Source organism: Microtus oregoni, unplaced genomic scaffold (genome assembly GCF_018167655.1).
Source record: "Microtus oregoni isolate MIOR12 unplaced genomic scaffold, Mior012 000011F_ref0000422, whole genome shotgun sequence".
Classification (NCBI taxonomy): domain Eukaryota; kingdom Metazoa; phylum Chordata; class Mammalia; order Rodentia; family Cricetidae; genus Microtus; species Microtus oregoni.
Window position 1 is genome coordinate 29,683,370 of NW_024543070.1, and position 27,807 is coordinate 29,711,176.

The 27,807-nt window shown below is 43.0% G+C and overlaps 1 protein-coding gene across 21 annotated transcripts in view; it reads right to left on the minus strand.

Annotated features, from left to right (window-relative positions):
• Positions 1–5,709: 5,709 nt before the first annotated feature.
• LOC121453642 (dystrobrevin alpha) overlaps positions 5,710–27,807 on the minus strand; it is a 361,338-nt gene continuing 339,240 nt past the window's right edge. For 8 of the 21 annotated variants that reach the window (XM_041660564.1, XM_041660563.1, XM_041660560.1 and 5 more), the window contains 6 exons: positions 21,940–22,099; positions 18,951–19,040; positions 18,239–18,404; positions 14,307–14,439; positions 12,162–12,210; positions 6,691–9,600 (listed from right to left, as the gene is read on the minus strand). In XM_041660564.1, coding sequence (XP_041516498.1) covers positions 12,193–12,210; positions 14,307–14,439; positions 18,239–18,404; positions 18,951–19,040; positions 21,940–22,099 — 567 coding nt within the window. In that variant the 3' untranslated portion in view covers positions 6,691–9,600; positions 12,162–12,192. Of the gene's footprint in view, positions 9,601–12,161; positions 12,211–14,306; positions 14,440–18,238; positions 18,405–18,950; positions 19,041–21,939; positions 22,100–27,807 lie in introns of all 21 variants that reach the window. The other 13 variants (XM_041660545.1, XM_041660546.1, XM_041660544.1 and 10 more) reach the window with 7 other exon arrangements.

Consider the following 27,807-nt stretch of genomic DNA (forward strand, 5'->3'; position numbering starts at 1 on the left):
CGTTGGGGAAGGGGTTTTGCTCTTATCTCCACAGGTGAGGAAAAATTATGGATACCGTCAAAATTAATAAAGGTTCGGTTTGAAGAAGAGAAGTCACTTGGAAAAGATAAATAACAGTTCATTCACAAGAATGACAGGCATTCTGATGGTAAGGATTACAGATAGGTTGGGGGCAGGGTTCTTTTCTTATCTCCACAGGAAAATACTCATCTTCAAAGAATTTAAGAGACCCTGAATATTTAATTACTGATGGATGGAAAATAGTTATGACCCACTGAGTATCAACAATAAAATTCTATATATACTGTATTGATTTTTTTATATCTATTTATATATATGTTTTATTGAACACTTCTTTATAAATGTGTAGAGCTGGTTTTGGAGTTGGACTATGGCTCAGTCCCTCTTCAATTCCAAGCCTGTTGATAAGAGATATTTCAGAGTTTCTGTCTCAGGTCAGGAGCCATGAAATGGGATAGAATAAGAATAATTTTATATTTGATAAACTTTCTTTGCCTTTCCTCATATCTGTGTCTTTCTTTATATGTCAGTATATGTCCTTGTTGTTAATGTTTAAATTTCCCATAACAAGCAACATATTTTCCTACAGTAAACTTTGAAGTTTCCAGGATGAAGATGGGGCCCCACAACATCAACTCAATCTGGCTTTTATGACGTCATGAATTTTTTTTTAAGCGCTAATATTAGACGTGTTTTTTGGTACCAACTGCAAGAGACAATTTCGAATGATGCACATTTTTGACAACACTCTGGCCGGACCTTCTCAAAACGCTCAAAGACTAGTTATAATTTTCTTAAGTCAAAGGTTAATTTGGGAATTTTACCATCATTTGCTTTCACAGGAGCCCCTAAGAAGAACGTCGCCCCCATGTCAGGTAGAAGCAATCTAAGAGGATGACGTCCCCTCTCCCAACAGAGTTTGCCCACAGGGTTAGGGACATCTTTTAGTGGTTGGTTTAGGGTTGAGGGGATGGGGAGATATTGTATGGAATTAGGGGTATATACAAAAATAATGGTGGATTAACTGGTTTGATGGGATGATTGGTATTTGTGACTTACTGTTTTTAGAAAATTATATTGGTACTGTTTCTTGTATATTGATATATTGAATATTGAATGTGAGTGTCCCTACCTCTATTTTTGTATAAGAGTATGCTTATATTGTATGGATGCATCAATCATATCACAATGTACATTTCTACCTCTGGTACTATTTATGTAATAACATTGTTTACATTTTGATATGTAATGACATTGTTTACAGGTGAAGATCATTGTCTTCATATATTGCACAGTTGTTTATTCTCTTAGTTTTCAAATTAGATAAGTATTGAGAATTATATGTTTGTCATATTTATTTTTAGGTTAATCAGGTCTTTTAGATACATAGAGATTATTTTTAGTATAGATAGTATAATCTTCAGCCTCTTTGAAGAGCTGTAGAAAATGGCCTTTAATCTAACCTAGAATTCTGTGTCAACGAGACACAATTACTCTTGGCAACACCACTCTACTCCTGAGAGAATGTTGAGCACCAAAGACACTCCACTGGGAGCTTGTTTTCTTGGCAGAACTGGCCTTTGGGTTAAGAAAAACCCATTCCTCAACTACTGACTAAGATATGAAACAGGATTGTCTTATCTTGCCAAGACAGGGTAGGATAATTCTAAGAAAGTTCCTTGCATTTGATAATGGTATGTCAGTTATGTTAGGCCTTAGCCAAAGTTGGATGACTCAACATTGCAAACGAGACTTTGGGTGATTGCCCAGGTAGTCAGTTGTCTCTGTCATTTGTTGCACATTTTGGATATCTCTCATTTGTTAAGTAATATTTATTCCCTTCTCAGATCTTTGATGGAGTTGAAGATTATTTAATAGTAGTTACTCTCTACATTATTTAGACTCCTTGAGACAGAATGCCTAGCAAAACTTTTGTTCTCAATATTGTTTGTTATATTTATCATTTGTTATTATTGTTTATAGTTATATTTGGTTTAGTTCTGTCTTATTTAGACAGAAGGGGGAGATGTAGAGTTAAGACAGCCCCTTGAGGGGGCGGGGTTTGCCTCCGGCCAATGCCTACAGATAAATGGGCATGCGGGAGGCGGCTCTGTCTTTTCTTTTCCTTCCTACCTCCTGTGCCACGCGGGAACTTTGGTTCTGTAAGTTTATCATTAAAGTGTAAATATTCTTTAATATCTGCATTGCATTTATTTACGTCGATACACTCCTCCTCCCTGCTGCACCTGTAGGGGAGCTGACACCTCCTCCCCCTCACTGCACCTGTGGGGGAGCTAACATCTCCATACCATCTCACCACACCTGTTGGGGAGCTGACACCTCTATACCCCCTCACTGTACCTGTGGGGGAACTAACATCTCCACACCCCCTCACTGGATCTGTGGGGGAGCTCACACCTCTGCGTCTGCTCACTGCACCTTGGGGAGCATTTTCTGCTATGGATTGGTTGTTAGAAGCTGATCACAGTGTGGAAATGCTCAGAGTTGTCTTTGTAGATTGATATCCCCAAATGTGAAGGCAACATGGAGCCGGTGTGGGGGAGGTGGAGGTAGGGATGGGGGGGGGTGTGGTCTACCCTGTGAATTTATTATATAGCACCACATTTTTCTCTAAGGCCCTCAGCAAGAAAACACTATAAACTGTCACCCGTTGTTCAAGGTTTCACCAGCCATGTGGAGATCGGGAAGTACCATAAGAGTGAATAAGTTCTGGGAAGCTACCATGCTGGTTCATGTGAGCCCTTGAGTGAGAGGCGTGGCCTTGTTCTCTCACCTCACCCATCAGCAGCGTCCAAGGCACTTGCTTCACTTATTTTGAAACACTTATCATTTGGCTTCTGGTTTTAAAAAAGATACTTATTTTATGTAAGTGTATGTGTGTGTGCCCGAGTGAGTTTATGTGAACCATGATGGTGGGTGGGTGCTTGAGGAGGCCAGAAGAGGACATCAGGCCCCCAAGAACTGGAGCTACAGGTGGTTTCAGCCACAGTGTAGGTCTGCAAGAACAATAAGTGCTCCTAACCACTGACCATCTCTCCAGGCTCCTGCTCCTGACGTCCTCTCTCATTTTCTGACCATTCTTTTTGGTCTCCTGTGCCTAGGAGATGATCCTAACATCCATCACACTTCACTCTGGAATCCCAAGTCCTTGTCAATATACCGCATTTTTGACTCTTGTCTTATTCTGCATTTCAAATATAACGCCAAGAATCAAACTACCGAAGATCTGGTCCTAAGGTTATTCCTTCTAGTTTCCTTTACTTAGAAATGGGTCGGCTTTCTCTCAGTTGCTTAAGTTCTCAATGGTATTATTATTAGGAACACTAACTTACGAAGTCAAAACCCTTTATATCCAGGCTCTTGGTCTCATCAATAAAAGAATTTATGAAGGACACAGCAAGTCAGGAAGCAAAGTTTCTTTGTATATCCCCAAAGAAGCCCTGTGAATTCCACGTGGAATAAACTCAATGAAAATAGCATTAAGACCTGTTACAACAAAACCACGGGAAGACAAAGATAAAGAGAGATTCTTGGAAGTAGCAAAAGAAAAGAGTGCTAATTACAATAGAAGAGCCATAAAGTTCATGGCTGATTATGCATCCAAATCTATAGAGGCCAAAAGCCAGTAGATACCTGTCCACCAAGAATTCTCTATCTGGCAAAAATGTTTTCAGAAATGAGTGTTATAATCTATTCCCAGATGAACAAAATCCTGGGGGTTTGCTTGTTCTACAATATTGATGTCCTAAAGGGGATCATCAATTTGTAATGTAAGGATATTGAACAGTAACTTGATGTGTATGAAGAAACAAAGACTTCAGTAAAGGAAATTGCATGGACAAACACATCTTACCACAGGGATGCTATACCTGCACTGAGCTGCTGCCATGGAACTTCAAAACCTCTTGGAATTTCTTGTGCCAGGGGAATGTTTCATTATGCTAGTGAGACAGCTCCTTGTGGGTCATCACATGCTCCCTTGCAGAATATCTGCACTGCACTTTTGCTTCTAAATAATAACATTCCTTGCTACTTTGCTACTTGTGTTTGCCTTTTCAGTTCTTCAGACAAGATGTCAAGAACCTGGTAATAGAGCTGGAGAGGCAGCTCAGCTGTTAAGAGCACCAGCTCTTCTTACAGAGGACCTGCTCGGTTTCTAGCACCCACGTCCAGTGTCTCACACCACCTGTACCTCCAATCCAGTGCTGCCTTCTGGCCTCTGCAGACACCAAGCTCTCACACACAAATCCACATGCAGGCATACCTGTATACACATAATTAAAAACAAAGAAGGACTTAAAAAAAGAACTTGGTGATCCAGAGAGCAATTGCTGGTTACACCTGTGCTAGAAATGATGCATGCTGTATTTCGTTTTGCAACACGGTTTTTAATTTCTTATATTACCTAAGAGATAGAAGTACAACATTGTTTATAAATATGTGGTAATTGGCACATAATGTATAAATGCTGTCTGCCACAAATAAAAGCTCATTATTACCAAAAGGTTTAGCTTCAGACACCGGAGGAAACTTGAGTATATAGCTGGAATACATGTGTGCACACTTTCCTTCTTGGCATCCAGTCACTGGAAGGAAATGTGTTTGCCTAGAAATAATTCCATGGAAAGCAGCCATAGATTCCCCTGGGGTTCTAGACCACAAAGCTGGGCTAACTGGCTTTACCCTTATATTTTGAAGGTGTGCTTGCTTCTAAGCTAGAGTAGCTACACAAGAGTGCCAGGAAAATGAGATGTCAAAGAAGTCATTTTCGTAGTGCCAATTTTGTTCCAATGGCCAGAGAGCCACCCCTTGCAGCATGACCTCTGGAGTGGTGGTGCAGCCAGGCACTGTGAAGTACAACTTGAGCACCGAAGACACTAGATGAAGAGATGTAGAATATGTGTGTCCTGCATTGTATTACATACTTTGCTCTGTCCAAGACTAAACCAGTTAGCGCTGGAAAGAGGGAACATTTTGTTATGCAACTTGACCCATAAGCATCGTTTTTTTTTTTTTGGTTTTTTCGAGACAGGGTTTCTCTGTGTTTTTGGAGCCTGTCCTGGAACTAGCTCTTGTAGACCAGGCTGGTCTCGAACTCACAGAGATCCGCCTGCCTCTGCCTTCCGAGTGCTGGGATTAAAGGCGTGCGCCACCACTGCCCGGCTAGCATCATTTCTTTAAAATAAAGTGAGCACACACATAATTTTTAGTGCTCTATGGCCTAACAATACAATTGAAAGACAACTTCTCACTCTTGAAAGAATTTCTGATATCAGACTTGCTCTCTGGAAGCGCAGGTGGATGCAGGAAGGGTTGTGCACAAATCAAAGCCTGTCTAACTCACTCAAGGACTCTATCCATCTGTCCAGCTACTCCAAATATCTAAGGCAGGGAGGCTGGGCAAAAGATAGTAGCCTAATGAACAAATTAGGAATATCACCCATAACTCCACAGTTAGACTTTGATTTTTTTTTTAGCATTTTTCTTTGGTATTTTTTCTTAATGGGAATATGGAAACTCTTTGCCTTAGCAGTCCAACATTCCACCGTGTTTCATCTTCCATATGTTTGGAACTCACCTATTCACCTTCTTTGAGATGATTTCATATTATTGTAAAAAAGGTCCATTAAAACAAAAGATAAAAACCCACAACATAGTGTTTTAAAAAACATTTTTAATGAAGAAATAATTTCATTCCAAAATATAGACACACAATTAAATAGTTTAATCACTTCAAAATATAACATGTCCCCAGGAGGTTCCAACACACACACACACACACACACACACACACACACACACACACGCACGCACGCACACACACATACACACAGAAAACAATACTCAACAGCAATATCAACAAAACAACATATTATAGTAGTTTTGTTACAATCCCAATGAATATTGTGTACTCTTTAGTGTTTCTGAATTGGTTATTTCAAATGGGGTCAAATTACAGTAGTCACAATTTAAAATGTCTTATGTTGATTAGCTTCAAGATGCAATGAATGCTTCTGATTTTTCTTTCCATTTTTTGGTTCAAAGTAAAAATGCCCTGTCTTCTAAGGACACAGTGGAGTTCTTTGCTTGTGGTTCCTTGGGTGGAATTGAACCAAAGTGAATGCAGCAACCAAAGGTTGCCATATTTACAAGATCTATCTACACTTAACAGCCAAGAACTAATAATGGTGGACGAAGATGGTCAAAATAAGAGCAGACACCAGTGCTAACTTATATCGCAACAATTTGGCTCATGCATATAAGAAAATACATAGTATATATCACACAAAGGCCACAATCTTAATGCAATTCAGTTCACATTACTACTTACAAATGAACCTTCCCTGCCTTATTCTAGATCATACGGTAATCCATCTTCATAATCTCCCACACGTCTCCCTCTGACCGACCAAACTTACCCCAACTTCCATCCCGACAAACCACAACCAATTCCTGAATCCTATACAGTAGATTTCACCCACCTCCTGACCACAGTGCTGTGGGGGAGGTTTGGCGGTGTTAGACCAGTGCTCGTTCATATGCTCTGATGGACATGGGTGTGCAATTCATTGTGGGATAAGAAAGAACAACCCCTGTGAGATATAGTTGAGAAGGACAGACAGGGTAGACAAAACCTGCTGGGTTTGCAATTAGAACAGGCCCCAAAAGTAAATTTGGAGAGCCAAGGAAAGAAATCCACCGACAATCACAAAACCCCAAAACAATACACGCCATTTTGTCTCGGTTACAGGATAGGGGTGCTTGAATCTGGTCTCAGTGCTGACGTGGAGCTAAGAGAAAGAAAAGGTGGCTGGTTAGTGAGAAATTGCTCACTGGTAGTGGTTTCCAGAGAGTTCCTATAATGGCTTTGTACGACGGAGTCTAGATCATGGGATGGAGCTGCTTAGCAGTGGGAGCCATGACAAGAGGGAAGGTTGTCAGGAGAATGGTTCTAACCTTAGACACACATTTGATGTAGAAAACCAAAGAAACGACATGGGTCAGCTCTGTCCAGTTAGTGGCTGAGGGCCGCCTGCAGGCTCTGAGATCTGATGTCGAGCTGACAGAAATGCAGGTATCTGGGATGTAGTGGTTTTCAGTACTGAGTATGAGGCACCAATGGCCACCTGCACCATCTAGAGAGGTGTGATTTCACAGAGGATGGGCAGGGGAAGAGATGAACGTTAAGACACACCAACAAAACCAGCAAAAAAAAAAAAAACCCAAAAACCAAAAAACAATCCACCTGTGCAAAGACATCAGAGAACTGTGCAGCTGTGAAACTTTGGTGCTAGCCTGTGCTCAGGGAATTTTGCGAGGCGGGTTTTCTCGAGAGAAATAGACAAATAACACCCAGGGACAGCACGGGGTCCTCTACTGATGCCAACCAATCTCTCAGCTATCCTCAAGGCAAACAATTTTGTTTCAAAGGGCAGCCAAGGAGAAGGCTTCTGACCAAATGCAGAGGCAAGAGCATCCAACAGTCCTCTGCAGAGTCGGGCCAGGAAGTGAGTCATCAGCAGCTCAATATGGACTAGGTGTACGAGGTGGGAGGAGGCTTTAGCCAGCCCAGTGAGCAAAAATAAATCTGAGGTCCGCTTACAGCATTTCTTATTTATTCTGAACACTTCACCCCCTCCTTCAAGCCAGGGTCTCATGTATCCCAGGCTGGCCTTAAACTCACTATGTAGCTGAGGATGACCTCAAACTCTTGATCTTCCTGCCTCCATCTCCTGAGTGCTGGGATCACAGGCATGTGTCATCGTGCCAGGTTTACAGAGCTCTGAAAGTTTGAACCCAGGGCTTTGTGTATGCTAGGCAAGCATTTGACCAACTGAGTTACCACCTAGCCTGGCTAAGGCTTTTTCCAGCCTTTGCTGTATAGCTCTGTGCAAGACCAGTGCTTTCTATCTTATAGCCTACTTCAGAATTGTTAGGAGGGCTGATTAACACATGGATCACCAGGCCCAGACCCAAGAGTTTCAGATTCAATGGGTCTGGGCTGGAGTCTAGGAAACTGCATTGCTAAGACTTTTGGGTGACATGAAGAACATTGCTGGTCTGAGGGACACACTCTGAGAATCATTGTTCTGCGGTGATGTTCCCTTCTTTCTTTTAGAAGAAAAACCCAGGAATTCCAGAGAGGCTGCTAGCTTAAGACAGCTAGCAAGTGTCTGGCTTCTCCTTTTCCTTATACACGAGATCTTGGGATAACCAATGACTTTTCCATTTTCCCCAGAATCATTACAAGAGGCCCTTTTGAGGTCTCTCTACTGAGGGACCTCGTGAAGGACCATCCGCAGGCTCTTATCCTCTTGCCTTTGACCGTTCTTTCGCACACCAGCTTCACACTGAGTGTGAAATCCCAACCCCACACGGAAGGGCCTGTCTCCTTTTGCAGGACCACACAACGCCACATGCAGAACAACAGGCAGTCAGGTAAGGCAATCGACATTCAGAAAGAAAAGCGGGTGAAGTCTGCAAGCGCACTTTAAGCCCATACGTTTAAAGCTGAAGGCCTCGGAACTAGCCGATGAGGGGACTTGTCAATGAGCGGTGTGGGGTAAGACATGCTTCCTAAGGGTACACTGTGGAGAGCGAGACCTGGAGGAGTGCAGAGAACGGGAGTCCGTGGGGTCTTATGGCACGTGTGGTTTATAAACAGCTTTAGTAACGAGTATTCCAAAACAAGTTCACAGTTTTTAGGAAGATCTGTGCTGATTTTAAAAACTAGATTCTATATCATTTGAATGTTTTTTTTTCTCTCTCTCTTTTTAATATGATATCTATTTGGAAAAGTATTTACATTAAATTCTATGGCTGACTCACTAGAGTATCTTGAAGGAAAATAACCCCAAGTTGGAAATAAGCCCTCAAGAACCCATTATTCCTGGTGGTAGGTTTAAGTCATTTTTTCAGAGGGACTTGGAGACCCGGGCAGGCCAAGGACCCTCCTTGGCTTCTAGGTTCTGAGTCTGGACACTCAGAAACCAAATCCTATTGCAGGTTTTTGTTTTCTTCCCCTTCAGTTGCTGTGGGGGGAAAGTGTGTAGTATATAATAAGACGGGTCTTTGCTAAAAATCTCAAAAAACCCAGAAATGAAACTTCTAGCTACAAACAGTATTAATATTGTCACTGTAAACTGAACGGGTTCAATATTGTGTGTGAAGGTTGAAAACGCTCGTCGATACTACTGTCCGGTGTAACAGCAGCAGGCTCTCAGCCGCCGGGTGTTTGCTCTGAACCAGGGATGAGCTGTGTTACAGGAGATGGAGTCGATAAATTGTCTAGGAACAGAAGTCTTGTCCCCCCACCCCCCTCTAAAACACACACCTATGAACTACAAATCTTGGAACGGAAAGCTAGCTGCACTACAGGCATCGGAACACATCTTTAGGGGAGGGGGTTGCTGGCGGTGCTGGAGGTGGTGGCTCCTCTCTCCGAGCGAGCGAGGGTGAGGCTGCTGCCACGCTGCTGTCTTCCTCCTCTCTGCAGGCGCAGCTCTCTCCGTCACCGGATGTCATGTTACTCTCATCATCTGTCTGACTATAGCTTGCCTGGGAATAAGGAGTGTGTAATTTTTTTTTAAACAGGTGAAAACTGTTTCTAAATTAGGGCTAAGTAGCTTTGAGTCCCCCACCTTGCCCTTACACACATAGGCATGCACACACACACACACACACACACACACACACACACACACTGTTTTTTCTTCCTATGAAATCAGGGACCAGTGTCTTGGACACTGTGTGTCTTCTGGAAGATATGCTGCGGAGTTCTCTTGATTGAGCCTCCTCTTAAGGGATCCCTGGGGTACTCCTGAGAGTCATGAAGTGTTCAAGGCACCCAATGGCTTACAACAGGCCCGTAGTCTGCCTTGAACACAGGAAGAGTCTTCCTGCTCCTTAGGTTCCATGTTCTGCCCTTATTCATGAAGGACTCTGTCTTGGAGACTGGTTGACTAATGCCAAGACAATGACCTTGGTTCAGGACCCTTGCGTAAGAGAGGCATGTGCTTTGGGATAATTTTGGTATTGCTGTATAGTCAGAAAGTCCAAACAAAAACATACTAATCATACAGGTCATTCTTAAATTTCAACTGTATCGACCCCATTGTGAACATCATAGTAGGTTAAAAGGAGCTAAAGGTGAAATGTCACTACTTTTTGTGGTGCCCTATAAGATTTTAAACGCATTTTGCTCAGCTGGCTGACTTAGCCACAGGCTGGTTTGTGTGTAGGCTCCTTCAGAATGCCATCTAATCAGAATATCTCGGGTAAATGACAGAGGGCACACCTGTTTTACTTCTCACTACTAGATTTCCAAGAAAGTAAAAAAGTTGACTTTTAGGTAAAAAATAGAACCTGATCTAAGTTTTTTTTTTGTTTTTTTTTGTTTTGGTTTTTTTGAGACAGGGTTTCTCTGCTAGAACCAGCTCTTGTAGACCAGGCTGGCCTTGAACTCACAGAGATCCACCTACCTCTGCCTCCCGAGTGCTGCTGGATTAAATGTGTGAACCACCACCACCTGGCTTACCTGATCTAATTTTTATGTGGGTTTATAGTAAGACCATTTTATTACCTTAAAACAATGAATGTTTTTTTTTCTAAGAACAAACCCTTAATATTTAGATAATACACAGAACAAAAACAAATAAATTGTTGGAGCTAAGAGGAAGAAAATGCTATTAAGGAACAACCTTTTCTTCTGGGACTAGATGTGCTATAACCAGAGTGAATATTTTCAGAAACAGCTCCTGGGACCCTTGTCTGCTGTAGTCACTGTGAACTGGGAGAGGGTGTGAACGCGAGGGAGGGCAAACAGAGTGTAGCTGTAAGGGTTCTTCTTACAGCTCAGGTCTGCCCATTCGTGCAATCTTATTGACTTGATGTGAACCTGGGGGTGCAACTAGGGTGCTTTTAGTATTTGACCTAGTGTGTATCCATTACTACTTGAAATGCTGCTGAAGAAATATGTTCATTCCAAAAATTAGCAACTAGGGTTGGCAGGGTGCCTTATCGGCTATCTTGTAGACTCATTTGATTCCATGATTGAGAAGGATTATGTAACTACACTATACACAAGTCCTTTGGCCAGGCCAGCCTGACTGCTATAGGAAGTGCACTAACTTAGGTTGTGACGAGGGAGCACCAAATGGTCATTAACTAGAACTAGAGAAGCCATCTAGACTTAAGGGACAGCGGGTCCCACCATCATTGCAGGAAGCTGAGTCCTGGGCTTGTTTATAAAAGTTGAAATAACAAGGTTGTTCTGAGTCCCGTGGATCTGCTCCACTTCTGTAGGTACTCGTGGGAGCTGGAGCATGTGGAGGTATGCATACATGTGCATGTCCACAGCTAGTTATGCTGTGTCAAGTTCTTTAAAACTGTATCCCACATGTCCACCTCCTGTATAATATCTTGATGGACAGAGGAAAGTGAAACTCATAAAGGATTAATAGTTTCTTTAAATTATGCTAAGTTTTGGTGAGATTCGTATTTCAAAATGGTTCTAATAAAATACAGAACTTGAGACTTGGATCATGACACTCAAGTGATTTTGACAGTCAAGTACCAACCAGTATTTCCATGATAGAGAAAAAAAAATGACTTGAGATTTTGGCCCATTACTAGGCAAATCTTTAGAGTGGCATGAAATAACCTAAATGACATCTTGAGTTAACTTATCACACTGAAATCCCCAGTGGATTTGAATTAGTCATCCTCAGAACACAAGGCTGCAGGATTTTCCCCCTTTGGTTGTGTTGTTCCTGGTTCCAGTGTGCACATATGTTTTTTGGGGACTAAGGAGTTGACTGACATCCAGAAGTGCTGAAGTAGCTTGGATGCCATTAGTGATGTGGCCACAGAGACTCTGGTGCACCTCAGGAGCCATGGAAGTTTCTGTGACAACTGCTCTAAACAAAGAGTAAAATGTCAACTCCAGGGATGTCTGGGGGATTTACACAGGACTGGAATGAGCTCTGCACTTGAGTTGCCACTCTGAGGGCAGCAGGGAGGGTTCACATTACATCACATGGAAAGAGTGAACTCAGGCTAAGAGTCATCACAGCTCAGCCTACAGTGTCCATGCTTCCTCCCAAACAGCAGGTACTTACTTGAGAGGAGAGTGAGAAAGGGATATTGCATTCAACCTTGCAAGCTGACCTGTGGGTGACAAAGGACACAAACAAGAAAGGTGACATATCAAGTCAGTGAGGCAGTCAAGCTGGTGAATTATTTGGCTGGAAGCCATGCACAGAGACACACAGAGAGGGAGAGAGTCCGGAGAACGACAGAGGCATTCCATCTAGCCTGTCACCTTCAGCGTACACAGCCTTTGAAGAGAACCACTCCACCACACTCCAGGATACGCATTGAGGGAGAGCATGTGGGCCCCTCCCCTGCTCTTTTCCTTGAGGTCATCAAGCACCGAAAGGCAAGGAGAGAGAGAGAGAGGAACCGGGGATTTACTGGGCATGGCAGAACTTCAGATAGATCTTGCTCATAGAACCCCTTTACTTTGCTCATGTAACATTAACTAATAATTCATTAAGAATCTAATATTTGTTATAGACTGGATAAAAGTCACCTAAAAATGTAACAAGTACAGTTACTACCCAGAAACTGAAGATAAGCTTGAAGAACAGGGCCTGGCAGGCAACTCCAACAGGCCAAGTAGGATGTTGATGATCTAGCCACATCTCTCTGCTCCATGTGCCAACCCATGTGAGATGCGTACAGGACACCACCCCTTAGGCTTCCCAGAGACTCCCAGCCAGCTCCGTCCAAGGCTAGCTTCTCTCTAGGGAGGAACCTCAGAAGTTACTAAGAATGCACACTCACCACGGTTTTGTAATTGGTTGAACATATTGGTAGGTGGCACAGGAGCTTGGCTCTACGGACTAATTATTATTATTGTTCTTTTTAAATGGCTGTTTTCACTGTTTCTCAAAGGCAGGAGCTAGGATGAAAATGTTAAGCAGCACTACGTTCAGGTGAACTTGGGATCGGTTTCCCTGCTGCCGCCATCCTCTTGGGAACCGTTCAAGGCTCACTCTATACATAACACAGAAGCCAGACCCAGGTGGCGCTTTCTGAGTCTCTGGCCTTCACTGATAGGGTGAGAGAGGGCCATGGTGACTCAAGACTGTGGAAAAGGCTCCCGTGGCCATTAGACAATAGGTCTGATGAGCCTGGGGCTAGCTGGTCTCTACCAGAAAAACATCCCTGAGTCCTCCAGCATCCAACTATACACCCGAGAAGAAGTAGGCAGTGGAGTATCCCTGAGGGACAAACCATTACTGTTGGCGAGAGTAAGTAATGATATTATTCTTAGTGGCATGAGCTATGCTCTGTGAATTCCCAGATGGGTTAGTACACTTCAGCCTCTTTCGGTATCTACCTGTCTGCACCTTGCTGAATGGGGGCTTGCAGGTCCCTCATTGTTTCTCAGTAGGTTTCGTCACCTTCACCCTTATGTTTGATGTGTTGCAGGCAACAAGGAAGTCAGAGACAATTCAGGGGGAGGAAGTGGATTGGCGTTTATTCATTTTTCTTGTGCCATGTGTTCTTTATATAATTATCGCTATTTTCAGCTTTTTATTTGATATGTGGGTTTCTATTTTTACATATGTTTGCATGTGTGTGTATGCATGTATGCATGTGCATAAGCTTGCTGGTCTATGTATTGGTACAAGCATATGGAAGCCCAAGGTTGATGTTGGGGGTCTTCCTCTGTTGCTCTCTGCCTTATTCATTGAGGTCTTCTAACTGAACTCAGGGCTCACCGATTTGACTAGTCTGGTTAGCCTGCTGGCTCCAGGGAGCCCCTGCTTTTACCTTCTGATTGTTAGGATTATAGGCTGGGCTGCCATGCAACCAGATTCTGGAAACCCAAACTCTATCCTTCACACTTGCTATGCAAGTGCCTTATCCATGGAACCATCTCCCCAGGTCCCTACATTTTAATTTAGGAGAAAAAAAACCTTCTAACAATCTGGATATGTTTGTATTGGTTGCCACTATCAGTCTGCCAACATCACAAAGGCCCCTTTCACAGTCCACATCAGAATCTGGGAGAATAGACAGCTACAAGAGACATTTAACACATCACTGTATGGAATGCATGGACTGAGGAGTACTACCAGAATATTCTGGAAAAGTAGCGAAGAAACAGGGAGGAAGGCCTGCATTTTCAGGGAGGGGGAAGGACCCAGTTGTGGAGGACCGTGGAGGGGCAGGGATGCTGCTGCCCCCTGTACCTGGAAGGCTTCGTCCTGCAGCTTCTGTTTCAGGTACTCCTCCATCTGCAGCTCAGTCTCCAGCTGCCGCACAGACTCGTTCTCGTAGTTCTCGTCCTCGGGCTGGACGTACGAATCCCCATCTTCCGGGACGCTGGGAAAGCACAAGAGGTGTTTGGGAGGAGTCTTAACAGGAAAGAGTGGGTGGAATTCCTGCGTCCTTTTTCACTTTATTCATGTAGTTTTCCTGAGCCCCCCCCCCTTGAAATTCACTTTCATGTCTTCTTTGACTCAGAGGAAAACAAAAAACAAAACAACAGTAATAACAACAGCAAAAAAGTCTGAAGCTTGGAGAAATATATGATTAAAATACCTTCAGTTTAATCAAATTGAGTGAAGAAGTCATTGGCCGTTTATGTTTTTATAGGGTATACGGGAACAATAGTCCGTAAAACGTTCTATAGTCTTATAGTCTTCAACAAGGCAAATTTGTCTTTAGAGGTAATGTCAAGGTTCCCAACATGAGATTTTTTTTTCTGAAAGGCAAGTGAGCCCTCTAGTGAAATAATGTTTAAGGAAATGTGTGCATGATTTAACTCTCTTTGTGTTATACCACATGCTTAAACACTACACACACACACACACACACACACACACACACTCGAGCATGTGCACACACATATAAACACACTTCATGGTACAATAAGCCTTATAATACCAATAACTTGATACCAGGATATTGCACCCATAGCTCTTGAACTTACAAATTTTTATTAGCCCTGGAGCTGAAAAATCCATTTTCATTATTTACTTCCATGACAAAATAAGCAAATAAGATTGACCCCATCTAGTAATAGTAATGGGCAGACAAAGCCTATTCCTCCCATGTGTAAAGGACTCACAGGGCTGAGCACAGGTTCACAAACTAAATCAAACTATCGCTCTTGGAGCTAAAACAGTCCTTTTTTTTTTTTTAATGCTGACAGCAAAACACCCTCCAAAGTGAAAAGATGGTTTAAAGAGAGGATTTGGGGATGGGCATCAAATGCCATTGCCCATGCTTATCTGTGGGACATACTATGTTTGGAGGTCTAGGGTCAACCTAAAACAGTCCGTGAGACTTCTATGAACTCTTCATTTTCAGCCACCAGATCATTTGCTGGAAGCTGGTGCTGGTCCCTGGCAACCAAGGGAGAGCAAGCAGGTCAGAAGTGGGGAGGTGTTTCATAGTCCTGAGTTTTAGGACTGGGGCAAGGATGCGTTAGATAGCTACTACAAAATACATGATCATAAGAAGATACGTATTTTTATATTTACTAGAAAAAAATCTGTCAGTTAATTCACTACTTTGAATAATATATCAAGCAGTTCTCGATTTTATAGGCAAGGACAAGAAAACACCCTAAAAATAGAACCAGTCACACTGCCATTTACAATGATGTTGTAGCGATTTGTTCTGCTCCCCCAGGCTGCTGTTTCACAGCTGGCTTTCAAGACAGGTCTCTTTATAACTCTGTAACTTCTGGCCTTTACTGGTTACTTAGGACTAGAGCCAGGACACCAGGACTTCTGCTTAGTTTCATCATAGGGTCTGTAGAGCAGCCCGTTTATCCTGTAGACTAGCTTGAAGTACTTCTCACATTAAGCCTTCTCCTTGTCATGATTTTAGTGCTTTGGCTCTTGCCCACATTTATCAGAATGCTAGCCCCTAACACCCCACTTCCTCTTCTTCCTTCTTCTTACTTTGTTCCTTTCCCCTCTGGGCTCTTCAGCTAGGTCCCTAATTTGCCCTTCTATCTTAGCTTTGGTTTCCTCTGCTGATGGAGGGTCATAGCAAGCCTAATGGAATGTCACTGATGCTGCTGGTTTTGCTCAAACTACACAGACCTAATCAGCCAGCTCTCCCTAGGGTGTTTGGTTAGGAGTCACACATTCTTAGAAACTGTTAGGAATGTTAATTCTTAGTCTCTAGCACAAGCAGTCTTTATTTATTTATTTTTATTTTTCTATGAATGAGCAAAACTGTCGGGAATAGGCTGTTTGGTCCTCTGAATGACAGCCAACAGACCCTTCTCTTACTGGCTGTCTTAAGTGGGAAGCTACCAGCTAAGCAATACCATCTTTGGCAATTGGCCAGACTGCAATTCTGGAAGTCTGGCTGTTTTGAACTCTGTACCATTCATTACTCTGCAGGAACACCACTCCAGCAGTCAAGGATTACTGCAATCACAGGGGCTGTGAGAGCCACAATTCCTGCTTAGAGTACTTGCTCCAGTCACACATACTCTAGGCAACTCCCAGTGGCTTTGGAAGACTCCATTCTGTGAACTCTGTAACACTAAATAACTCTGCTCAACTGACAACAGTGTTGGCTCGGGATGGAAACGGGGCAACCTGTCCCGTGACTCAGGAAAAACTCAGTGCAATTTGAGGCTCATGATTGGCTCATAAGGTTTGAGAGAAATATATTTATGCACACATGTATGTGTGTATGTGTAGTCTTTCCTGGTATGGTCATCTGGAAGACATCTCTCTTGGTCATTATCCCAATAAATGTTTCCCCTGAATGGTCTTTTCCCTACTTATGGTTCTGTCATAGGTAGGATGGCTGTGTTGGCTGCATAAAGAACCCAGCCCTGCAATGGTAGCAATACTAAGCAGGTGCCTAAGAGATGGAGAAAGTCACTAGGAGCTGAGGCTCTTGAGGAGCTCCAGAAAATGGCCAAGGGCAGAAGGCTGTGCAAAACTAAGGTAGAATGATGGTGGAAGCATCGAGAAGACGAGAGACAGGGAAGAAGCTGGAAGTATGGAAGATGAGAATCTGTGAAGAGCCAATGGCAGCAGTCACCACTAGGAGGACTATAGCTCCAGAGAGCTGTCATGGGTCAACATTTGAGGGTTCTGGCTTAAAGCCTAGGAAGTATCACCATAGCCCCTGAGCATTGGTAGGTAAGACCAGAGCCACAAGCTTCTGAATCTGAAAGTGTAGTGTAGTGCCTTTAGTTCTCAAGGCTTAGAGCCTTGAGAATTTGTAAGCCAAGCCCTGAGCCTCTGGAACTCAGGCCACAGGTGCTTAGGCAGTTGCCCCTTGCCCATCCATGACTTCTGTTCATAGAGAGGTTTGTGATAACAGCCTCTGTAAATGGTTTCTGTAGGACTTTATACATATTTAATGACCCAATCAAACTGGGCTCCTTTATAATGAAATTCCATGTGTTTAATGACATCTATCTGATGCCATTCTAGCCTCACCATTGTCCCCTAAGTAGTAAACTCAGGAGACGTGATGACTTCTCTTCCAAAGTGGCATATGTGCCCTGGGAGAATGCTTTCCCTCTTATTGACTACAAGTGACTTGAGACTTAGGGTTTTGCTTCCAGTTTTACCATGATACAAATGTGGTATGCATTTACCAGAGACCACACTTCAGTTCTGAATTAATATTGTCCCCAAACAAGCAATATGTGTATGACACTGTTTTGTGATTTGGCATCATGGATAAGTTGCAGCCCTGTGTCAGTCACAGGGGTCAGAGGGCTCATGCTTGATTGACACCCTAGAGTGCTCTCGTCCACAGCATACTATGGCTTAGTTGTATTAGGTAAGTTTTTGACTTCCAGGAAGTTTACTGGAGTATATCTTCAACAGAATTTGAGTGCCATCCGTGTCCAGTGTGTCAGGTGAGTCAGGCTTTCATTAAGCACTCATTGTTTTACATTACTGATACTTTCTGGAAATCGGTCAGAAGGAAGAGCCCCTAATACCAAACTTAAATGCAGCTCTCTTCTGCCTTTTCTGGCAGAATGGGGAACTGCACCCTTTCCAGATTTATTTATTTATTTATTCATTCATTTATTTATTTATTTATTTATTTATTTATTATTTAAACTTTTAGAGGTCACCTACAAATTGCTCTCCAATTGAGAAAATGCTTCCAAGAACAAGATACTCACATGTCGCCGTGCATGGTACTTGCAGCTCCACCTTGGATGTACCCGGGTTTTCGGGCGTGGATTTGGGCTAGAAAAGCCTTTTCAGAGGTTGGTGATGGAACCAGACCTTCAAACTGAGTTCTTGCAAATTCGGAATCCACAGTACTTTCTGTTTCACTCGCCACCTCTAGTGGGCAGTGGAAGACACAGAGAGTCACCCCTTAGGAAGCCTATGACCCAGAAATAAAGGCCCGGACTCCTCAGGAAGCTTAGGGCCTAGAAACAATTTCCCAGGTTCCACATGCAGTAAAGTCAGGGTTTCAGACACTAGTCTTTCTTTTTTTCCTCTAAAATGAGAGTTGGTACTTAAATGAATTAACTATAAGATAGCTTCTTTATTCAGGGCTGGAGGTTAAGGTGGTTAAGGGCACTTTCTGCTGTTGTAGAAGACCGAGTCCCATTCCCAACACCCATGTCGAGAGGCTCACAATCACCCACAGCCAAAGCTGCCAGGAATTAGAAACCCTAGTCTGGCTTCCACATAGACAAAGCACCTGCACAGGCCCACATATCCACACACACATGTGCAGACACATACTCGCGCGCACACACACGTTTCAAAATTCTTTAAAATGTTAAAATATCATTTTGTATGATCAGGTTTCCAAGAGGGACCCTGAGCATAAGGACCCTTCCACAACAAACCCACAAGGGACAGGACACCAAAACGCACCTGAATTCAGCTCTTTCACCAGCGAGGACATAGTGTTAGTGATGGAATCTGCAGCTACCAGCAAGTCATTCCTTAAATTCCTTCTTGAACCTTCAATAAAGAGGCAACAATTTAAAAATGATACAGCCTTTCCTTCCCCACCAGCTCTATGTTGCTCATCTGTCAGCTCCTCTGAAGACCTATAGCAACAACAGGAGCTTTGGTTTCTTCCCTGAATGGGGGGGTGGGGGAGGGGAGTAAACTGGCCCTGAGGTAAAAGACCTGGAGAATGACGAGGTTTGTAGATTCGTTATTTCCACTGGGAGGTTTTGAAAATGAAAGGGATCAGCATCGCTAAGACATGGTGACCTGGCACAAGCTTTGGTCCTCACCATGAATCAAAAGGTGTGGATACCCTATTGAGCACAACCCACATTGCCAGGAGAATTGTAGTTTTCAAACATCTCTTGTGGTCCCAGCTTTTACCTGGCGCCTGCCCTCTGAGCACACTTGTTGCTGCCCTCAGGCAGCACAGGCTCTCTCTCCTGCTGGGGCTTCCAGAGATCTCTGGTCCCTGGACTGATACCTTTTGAGACTGGGACACCGTATACAGAATGCTCCCAGAGAGGGGAAAAGGGTTGAGGATTTTTGCCACTGCTCTTAAGATACCGGGCAGAGGAATGCCTGGTATCTTAAGCTGGACTTTTACTGCTGGAAGGTAATCCATGGTAGAAAAAATTATTCTTATATATCAGGCCGGTAAGGGCTAAATGGATATTTTTAGGGTGGGAGTGGGTAAGGTGAAGATGGAGCCAAGCATTAATTACCATGATATCTTTGGAAGAAAGGGTTCAGGATTCCAAATTTGCCACTTACAAAAAAGTTACATAGCATGAGTGTCTTATGGACCAGGGGGTGCCTGTAAGTGACATACCATTGTCATTTCTCACAAAGTACCATTAAATGAATAAAGCAATAAATATATTTAAATTAGAAAATCAAAGAGTCTAAGTAAAAACATTAATCATAATATAAAGCACAAGCAGATTTAACATACTGTAGGTCTTTAAAATCTGGTTTATGTGAAGGACACTTTCCCTTTTAAAGATTAAAAAAGAAACATATACTGTGAATTACATAGGTAGCTCTTGCATGGTATTCACGCTTAGATGAACCTTGATATGGAGCCTCCATTTTCCATCACAGAAGCAAGCAGTCTGCTAGCTTTGCCCATTGAAATGAGTTAACATTTTATCCCCATACAAGATGGATGAGACGGTTTGTTTTTACACGTGGTTGCTGTCCTTAGACTCGGGCTGATAAAAATACTACTAGGCAAATGATGATTCTGATTAAAATGTCTATTTCTGCGGTCATTAGTGAGGTTGCACATCTTCCCTCTGTTGGCAATTTATGCTTCTCTTGTCTTCTAATTCCCATTATCTGTTTTGTTAGGGAGGCAAGCCTCCATATTTTATGTATAGCTGAAGTTATGAAATTTGATTGGTGCACACACCAATCTATTAGTTTCTGTCTTTGATTTCTGTTTTTCTTTGATTTAAAATAGCCAGGATATTCATAATATATTTCTAAATTAAAGAAAAGGGAGATTGTAGACGAAGTTCTAATGTGTGTGAAGGAAGAAGAGTCTATGAGCTGTATCCGCATATGTGCATAGCTATTTATATATAAAAAGTATGGTGGGAAGAGCCCATGCATTAGTTGTGATCGCTTCTAGCAGTGAAATTGGCCTGATTGGAAAGACTTAATGGAAGGGGGTTTCTTAATAGCTATAAACTTGTAAAATGATAGAAAGGGGAAGGCTAAAATCACTTAGTTTGGGGTGCCTATGATGATTAGTAGTACTTTTCAATTAGATAAAAATCTAGAATCACCCTGGAAATGGACCACTAGGCACACCTGTGAAAGATTATCTAGATTAATTTAGCCTCTGAGAATGTTTGTGAGGAATTATCTTGATTTTTTTTTAAAAAGATGATTTGGGAAGACCCATCTTAATAGTTGGAGCTATCCCCTGGGAAGGGGATCCTAGGATGTATGAAGTGGAGAGAGTGACGTGACATCAGCACACGCGTGTCCCGCTGCCTGCTTCCTGACTCTGGCCAGGCTGTGACCAGTAGCTTCAAGCTCCTGATGCCTGCCTTGACCTGCGAGATAAAATAAATGCTTTATCTCTTCTGCTGTTTTTGTCAAATTATTTATCTATCAGTGGGAGAAGAAAGGGAGACAGGGGTCCTCTGTGGAGAAGGCTGATCGCCAGCTCTTCTTTTTCTACTGAGGGTAACCGTAGTCTTGTATCCCTGATTACAGAAGCCAGGATCCAACCCTCTAGAGCATCTCAGTGTGAAATCTGTAAAATGACGACTTGTCCTTCATCAGCTCAAAGTTGGGATTGTTAAATCTCTGTCTTGACTTTGATGATGATATGAAATAAGAGTATCAGGGTGGACTGAAGTTGTAAAGAAGTTCTTGTGCCCCGAGACTCCAAGATTTACTAAAAGTGGGGCGGGGCAAGAGAAGATGAAAGAAGACTAAATGGGGAGGCAGGGAAGAGCTGCCGAGTGGCTTTCTCAGACGCATAGGCCAGGCTCTGAGCCAAAATATAGGACACCATAGTAGAAATGTCCCACCCATAATCTGTAGGACACATGCGACTCAGGATAGTCATGAACACAGCACAGCCCCAAACCACAAACTTACATTATACATTATGAGGTTTGCTTTGTAACTCGACTCTACAGCTTTTCAAGAATGAATTTTGGAGATGACAAATGTGGCCCTGAGAAGCCGAAAGGTTGGACGCTCCTGTGAGTGTCCACGTGAGGCTGTGATGACTCTTGATGGCCTTCTGCTCAATGGACCTAAGGTTGGACACTCCTGTGAGTGTCCACGTGAGGCTGTGATGACTCTTGATGGCCTTCTGCTCAATGGGTCTCGGCGAAGTGTTTGCCAGGCACACGCAGAACACAGGAAAGGAGAGACTACTTACTTTGTGCAAAGGCCTCTTGCACATCTCCCCCTACCCCAGTGAGAGAGTCCTGAGGGGTGTGCGTTGGGGTGGAGCAGGCAGATGCGGACCGGATGGGCATGGGAATGGGCCTGCTGACGGTGTGGCTGGGGGAGGAGCGAGGGGAGCCTGCCCCCTGGGTCTGCAGAAACAAGACACATCATTAGTTTGCTTTCACAAGAAAAGCCCATATGCCTTCTCTAAAGTTTCAAGTCCCAGGTTAACAACAGTGAGAACAACATTCCAGAATATGAGCAAATCTCAGGAAACCAAGGAGACTACCCTAAACCTAGCTGCATGTGTAGATTAATCTAGCAAGCCATCATACATAATCTGAAGTTTATGTTCATATTGATTGTTCTACAGTATGATCCCTTTGTCCTCGCTATGAAGCTGTTATTAAACAGATGATTGCAAGGTGTGCTTATTTCTCTAAGAAGCATGTCTACATAGAATATAAGACACAAAGGAGAAAGTTTTCCCCATGGACTGGGAGACTATCTGGTACAGATGTGGTATCTTAGTTCCCTAATATCCAAACTGCTTTGGCTTCATCTTTAGGTACAACTCAGAATATGTCTTAAAATATTTCATATATTGTCTCAAATAATTGCACTGGGATGTACACTGCTTAATCTCTGCTTTACAATAAAAGTTGACATTGTGACATTACTCTGCAAATGAGTGATCTGAATGGGGAAGAAGAAAAAGAAATATTGGTGTCTTTTATTCTTTTCTTTACTAATTGATTTTAACTGGTGATTTTGCATATGTACATGTCATGCAATGTTCAACCCCAGGGAATGCATCTGCCTCCCAAGTGTCTATCATGTTTTCAAGATGAAAACATTCAAAATGCTTTCTTTTGGCTTTTTTAAAAATATATATTTTTTATTTTTTGAAATATAATTATATTATTTACCTCTCCTTTTCCTTTTTCCAATCCTTCCTATGTACTCTCCCACCCTTGTCTCGCTCAAATTCATGGCCTCTTTTGAGATGACCAGCACACGGCTGTTATTTGTAGTCATCCTCCCATTCAGAATAGTGCCAGAGCGTCTGGCTCTTGCCTAACTGAGTCTCAGTACCCAACCTTCAATGTTTCCCCATCATTTCCTTTGCTCTACTGTCCCCAACTTCTGATAAGTACTATTCCACTTTCCATTTCTTAGCACCTGCTTTGTATATTTCATATATGGGTAAACTTACGTGAGGTTTATCTTTTTGTACCCGACTTACTTTATTTAACATATATCTAACATATGATCTTCAGTTCTACCCCTGTTGCTGCAATGGCAGGATTTCTGTGAGCTGAATCATATTCCACTACAACACACACACACACACACACACACACACACACACACACACACTCACTCAGTACATTTTTTTTTATCCATTCATGATCTAATGGTCACTTTTGACTTAAGCATGGGACTGTAGATATCTCTTTGTTATCCTGACTTCATTTCCTTTGGGTAATTCACTCAGGGGTATTGCTGAATCACAGGACAGCTCTAACCTACTATTTTCTATAGTGGCTGTACTAACTTAGATTCCTGCCAACTGTGTTCTCTTCTCCCTACAACCTTGCCCACACTTGTCAGCCTTTGTCCTTTTTATAATAGTCATTCTTCCTAGGAGGAGGCGCTGTCTCATTGAGGTTTTGATTTGCAAGAGTTGTGGTCTCTAATTTTTGGTTACTGCTTTCTGAGGGAACACCCTTTTCTTTAGACATTTGAGAAAGCGGTAGTTTAGCAGAAGAGTGATAATAGCAAGATTTAAAAAGAAGTGAAAAAAAAAAAAGAGTAGGAAACAACTAGAACACTCATTTCTGCATTGAGATCTTTGGCATGAGACCTTTAATTGTAAAGCTTATTTTTTACAATGAGGTCCTCGGAAACAGACTCCTGGTTTCAATAATTAGTAGAAAGGAAAGAAAGTCAAGCATGCGTGTAAAACATGCAGGGAGTCCCTGGAGTACACAGTAGCCGACCATGCACTCTTAGTGGTTCCCTCCCAGGCTGTTGACTTTGGCCAACCATGGTAGGAACTCTTTTTCCAGAAAAATCCAGAGAGCAATTGCCTACCTGTTCACATTCTTAGACCGGCAGCGTGAAAGCCTGCTTTGGGATATTCTGTTTAGACGTTTGCTTTAACTGCTTGCAGCTAAACATCCCACCCCCACCACACCCGCGGACACACCATTGCTGGAAAATGCCATGCTGTTAGCTCTCCCGGGCTCGGCAGGATTACATAACTGTCAAATCTCTAAAGCGAAGAAAACCCAGAAACACAAGCAAGGCAAAGCAGAGCACAGCCCAGAACTCATGTGCTGCCCCATGGGCTGGGGATTCTCCGTACACTTGTAACAGTACCTGTTTGCAATGGTCTGTCCAGGCACGGGGAGGAGGACTCAGGTGGTGATGCTTTTGCCTGCTTTCCTCAGCCTGCTCAAAGAGGGGCCTGGGCTTCCCAGAAAACAGCATCTCAGCCGTTTCTCTGACACCTTCTGCATCTGAGATAACCCTGCACTTCGAGCTCCCATGTCAATGAGGAGCAACTCCTCTGTGGAACTGACCATTCTCCTGCCCAAACGGTTTTATCTATCTATGGCCCATGGATCTCTCCCCATGTCCCGGGAAGGGGACATAATCACTCTAAGTGTGCAGTTGTGATATCCCAGGGCTCTGAAAGTGGAAACGATCACCCTGGGGGAGGTAGAGACAGTAGCTGGGCCCATGGCTGAGCCCAGAGACTCTGAGTCCTCTGGGCTGCAGAACTCTTTAAGAACCATGGCTGGTGGAGCGTTCATCATAGAAATAGATGTTGCTCAGGTGCCTTGCGGGTGTCTAGGTCTGGCCGGCCCTCCTGGGCACCCTGTCCAAGGTAGTGCTTAGGAAGCACTTCTGAGCTTTTCTTATCTGTCTTCAATACCAAAAAGACTTCAGTCGCAGGGGGGATTTGTGACTGGTGGGAAGAGAAGTGAGGTGGTAGAAAATAGGCTTCCCTTGGTGGTCTAGCATGGGTCACCAATTCGACCCTAGGAAGCCAGGGTTTTTAGTTAGAAAGTTCACACACACACAAAGACTTGGTTTTTTGTATGCATTTTACAGGGTATAGAGCACTTTACCACACACAGTTGTGTTTTGTGTTTCTAATATAGTAAAAAGGGATAAAACAGTATTTGAATAGCAGTTTGAAATCCCTAAAGCACTTTAACCCTCTTACAAGTCAATGAGATGTTATCATTCTCATTCAGCAGGTATGAGGCTCAGAAGATAACTGACATATACAAGATCTCCATAGTAACAAGAGGCAGAGGTAAGCTTAGATTGTAAGTCTGGGGCTTTCTCCCAGCACCCCAGGGTCTTCTCAAGATGTGACCAGCACCACATGCTTCCAGCTCGATCTTATTAATTTTGGAAATTTTAGCAACTAAAGACTGAGAAGCTTCCACTGTGACCACAGCATAGTGTTCTGGGTCTGTGGCAGGGCAGGTAACACATTTTCCTTGTTGGGTTGTGGAGAGGTGTGGGTGCCCAGTGCTGCTGGACGGCCTTTGGGCTGTCAGCCAGGTCTATAATTTCTTATCTGTAAACAGATCTAACAGGCACACATTTCACTGGTGATTTGACCCCAATAAGAGGTGAGACTATTGGTTTAGGTACATCATGTTACTCTTCAAAAGCCTGAAAACATGAAGAATTCTGCAATATGGCTGCACCCAGTGCTCTCAGCTATGGTGGTATGGCCACACTGCAGTATTCGACAGGCAGTGCTAGGGCTGTGCTTCCAGTTCTGTTCACAGATTCTGTGCCAGAGTCCTTTGGCTGTGCCCATGCGACTCTTCCTTCTGGTGACATTTGTAGAAAGGTGTGTACTTTGGCTTCGTCTCTCCAGGTGAGAGACTGTTTTCTATAGTGCACCGAGTTCTCTTGGGCGTGTGTATGTCTGAAACCTTTCCATCCCCATATCTTCCTGCTTCGTACCCATTCCTGAAGTAACTTTCCCCTTGATTTTCTGTTTCCTGTCTCCAAAACTCCCAACAGTGGATCTGTGTTAGAGGAAAATAACTGGCTGTGGTTATTTCTTATGAGAAAAATCGCCAGCCGAATCTAAATTACACCAGCGTATGAATGGCTAATAGACATCACGCCCAAGTCATAGCCAAGTGAATACCTAATTGCTGCAATTTCAAGCAGTCTGGATGTGTAAATAGTTTTGGTGGGGGATTCTGTGGTTGACAAAATGATTTGTCTCCATCTTTTCTGCAATTTGCAATTCCCACGTCATGTCCATCTTTTACCCAGAGTTCTCAGAGTAGGATCCTGGTTGCCTGGTAACCATGACTTTATCTCTCTATGATAGGACACTGCCCAGTTTGATATTTAGCACCTACTATAGAAAATGGATTCTCTGGTTTCTCTGAAAGGGCAATGGGACAGATCACTGAGTTTCGTTTTCACAGGTTTTCTGTAGCCTGGTCATCCAGCATGGCTGTCTACCATGAACTTTAGAATAAGTTTCTGCAAATTCCCTGAGAAAACTTTTCCCTAGAAATGACTTCATGATTTATGGTGGAAAGACTTAAAAGACAATGGTCCATGCAGATCAATATATGGATCCAACATTCCCAAGGAGAATTGATTTATGGATGAAGGAAAACATATATCACAGTTGGCAATGTAAAATAGCTTTCTTCCTAGAGGATAAATGAAAAATTAATTTCTACATGCATCTTCTGACTGCAATCCACCTGTTTCACATCAATTTTTAAGATCCATACATTTTTCATTTCTTTTCTTACAGAATGTATTTTGGCTTCTACTCAGCTCTAGAGATAGAGGACTCTTCACGGAAAGGGACACATGTGTAACTGCTGAACAAACTGACCCTGGAGAAGTGCAGAGTGCTTGTCCCCCATCCTCTTATTACAACCTGCACAGTCTGGCTTCACGGTCTGGCTGATGATGATGCTACCTGGCCCTGCATCTTGCAGCCTGCCCCTGACAGGTAGTACCCTACAACCAGGGAAAATGAGGAAGCACAAAGTCACCAACTGCCACCATCACCGCTATGATTACTGGGCTTTTTAAGGTCTGCTGTGTACAAAATATAACGGGCAACTGAAGACATGGTTGATTCCGAATGGCCAGCCATGAGGCGTTGTTTGACTCAGGTTTTTAAGCAGAAGATATCTGGGCAGGAAAGGCGGCAGCATGGAGAAGAGAAAAGGGTGTCTGAGGTTTAAAAAAGTTTGAGCAAGACTTGGGACTTGCAAAGAGCAGAAGAGACACGCAGAGAGACCACTGGTGCTGAAGCTGGTACCAGGATCCATGTTAAAGGCAGAGATACGAGGAAGCTTAGAGGAGGAACTAGACTTGGGAGCCTTCAGTGTAGATGGTATCTTGAATGAGAGGGTCGATGTCCATGGGTTTTGAACAAAGAGATTGTTTTCCCTCCACTTCTCTAGAATCAATCAGCTATAACTTTAAAAATAAGATTATATATATATGTATATATATATATATATAATATGTGTGTGGTATATAGTCTGATAAAGTACATCATATATTTTTGAATACTAGATACCAGTTTCTATATGCAGACACTATATAAACTTTCCTCCCCCAGCCTTCTGTGGAGGACTTATCAGCTCTGTAGGAAGTCCACCGATAGAATGAGGAAGGCTGATAAAGCGGAAGGTGAAACAAAGGCTGGAAGGTTGACTGTGTGTGGCCTGCTCTTATTCCCTGTTACATTTGAGTGAGAGAAAGACATGGAATTTTGAATGATGTAAGACTCTGCCCCCAACCAAACAGGGAGCAGTTTGATTCCAAGGATTAC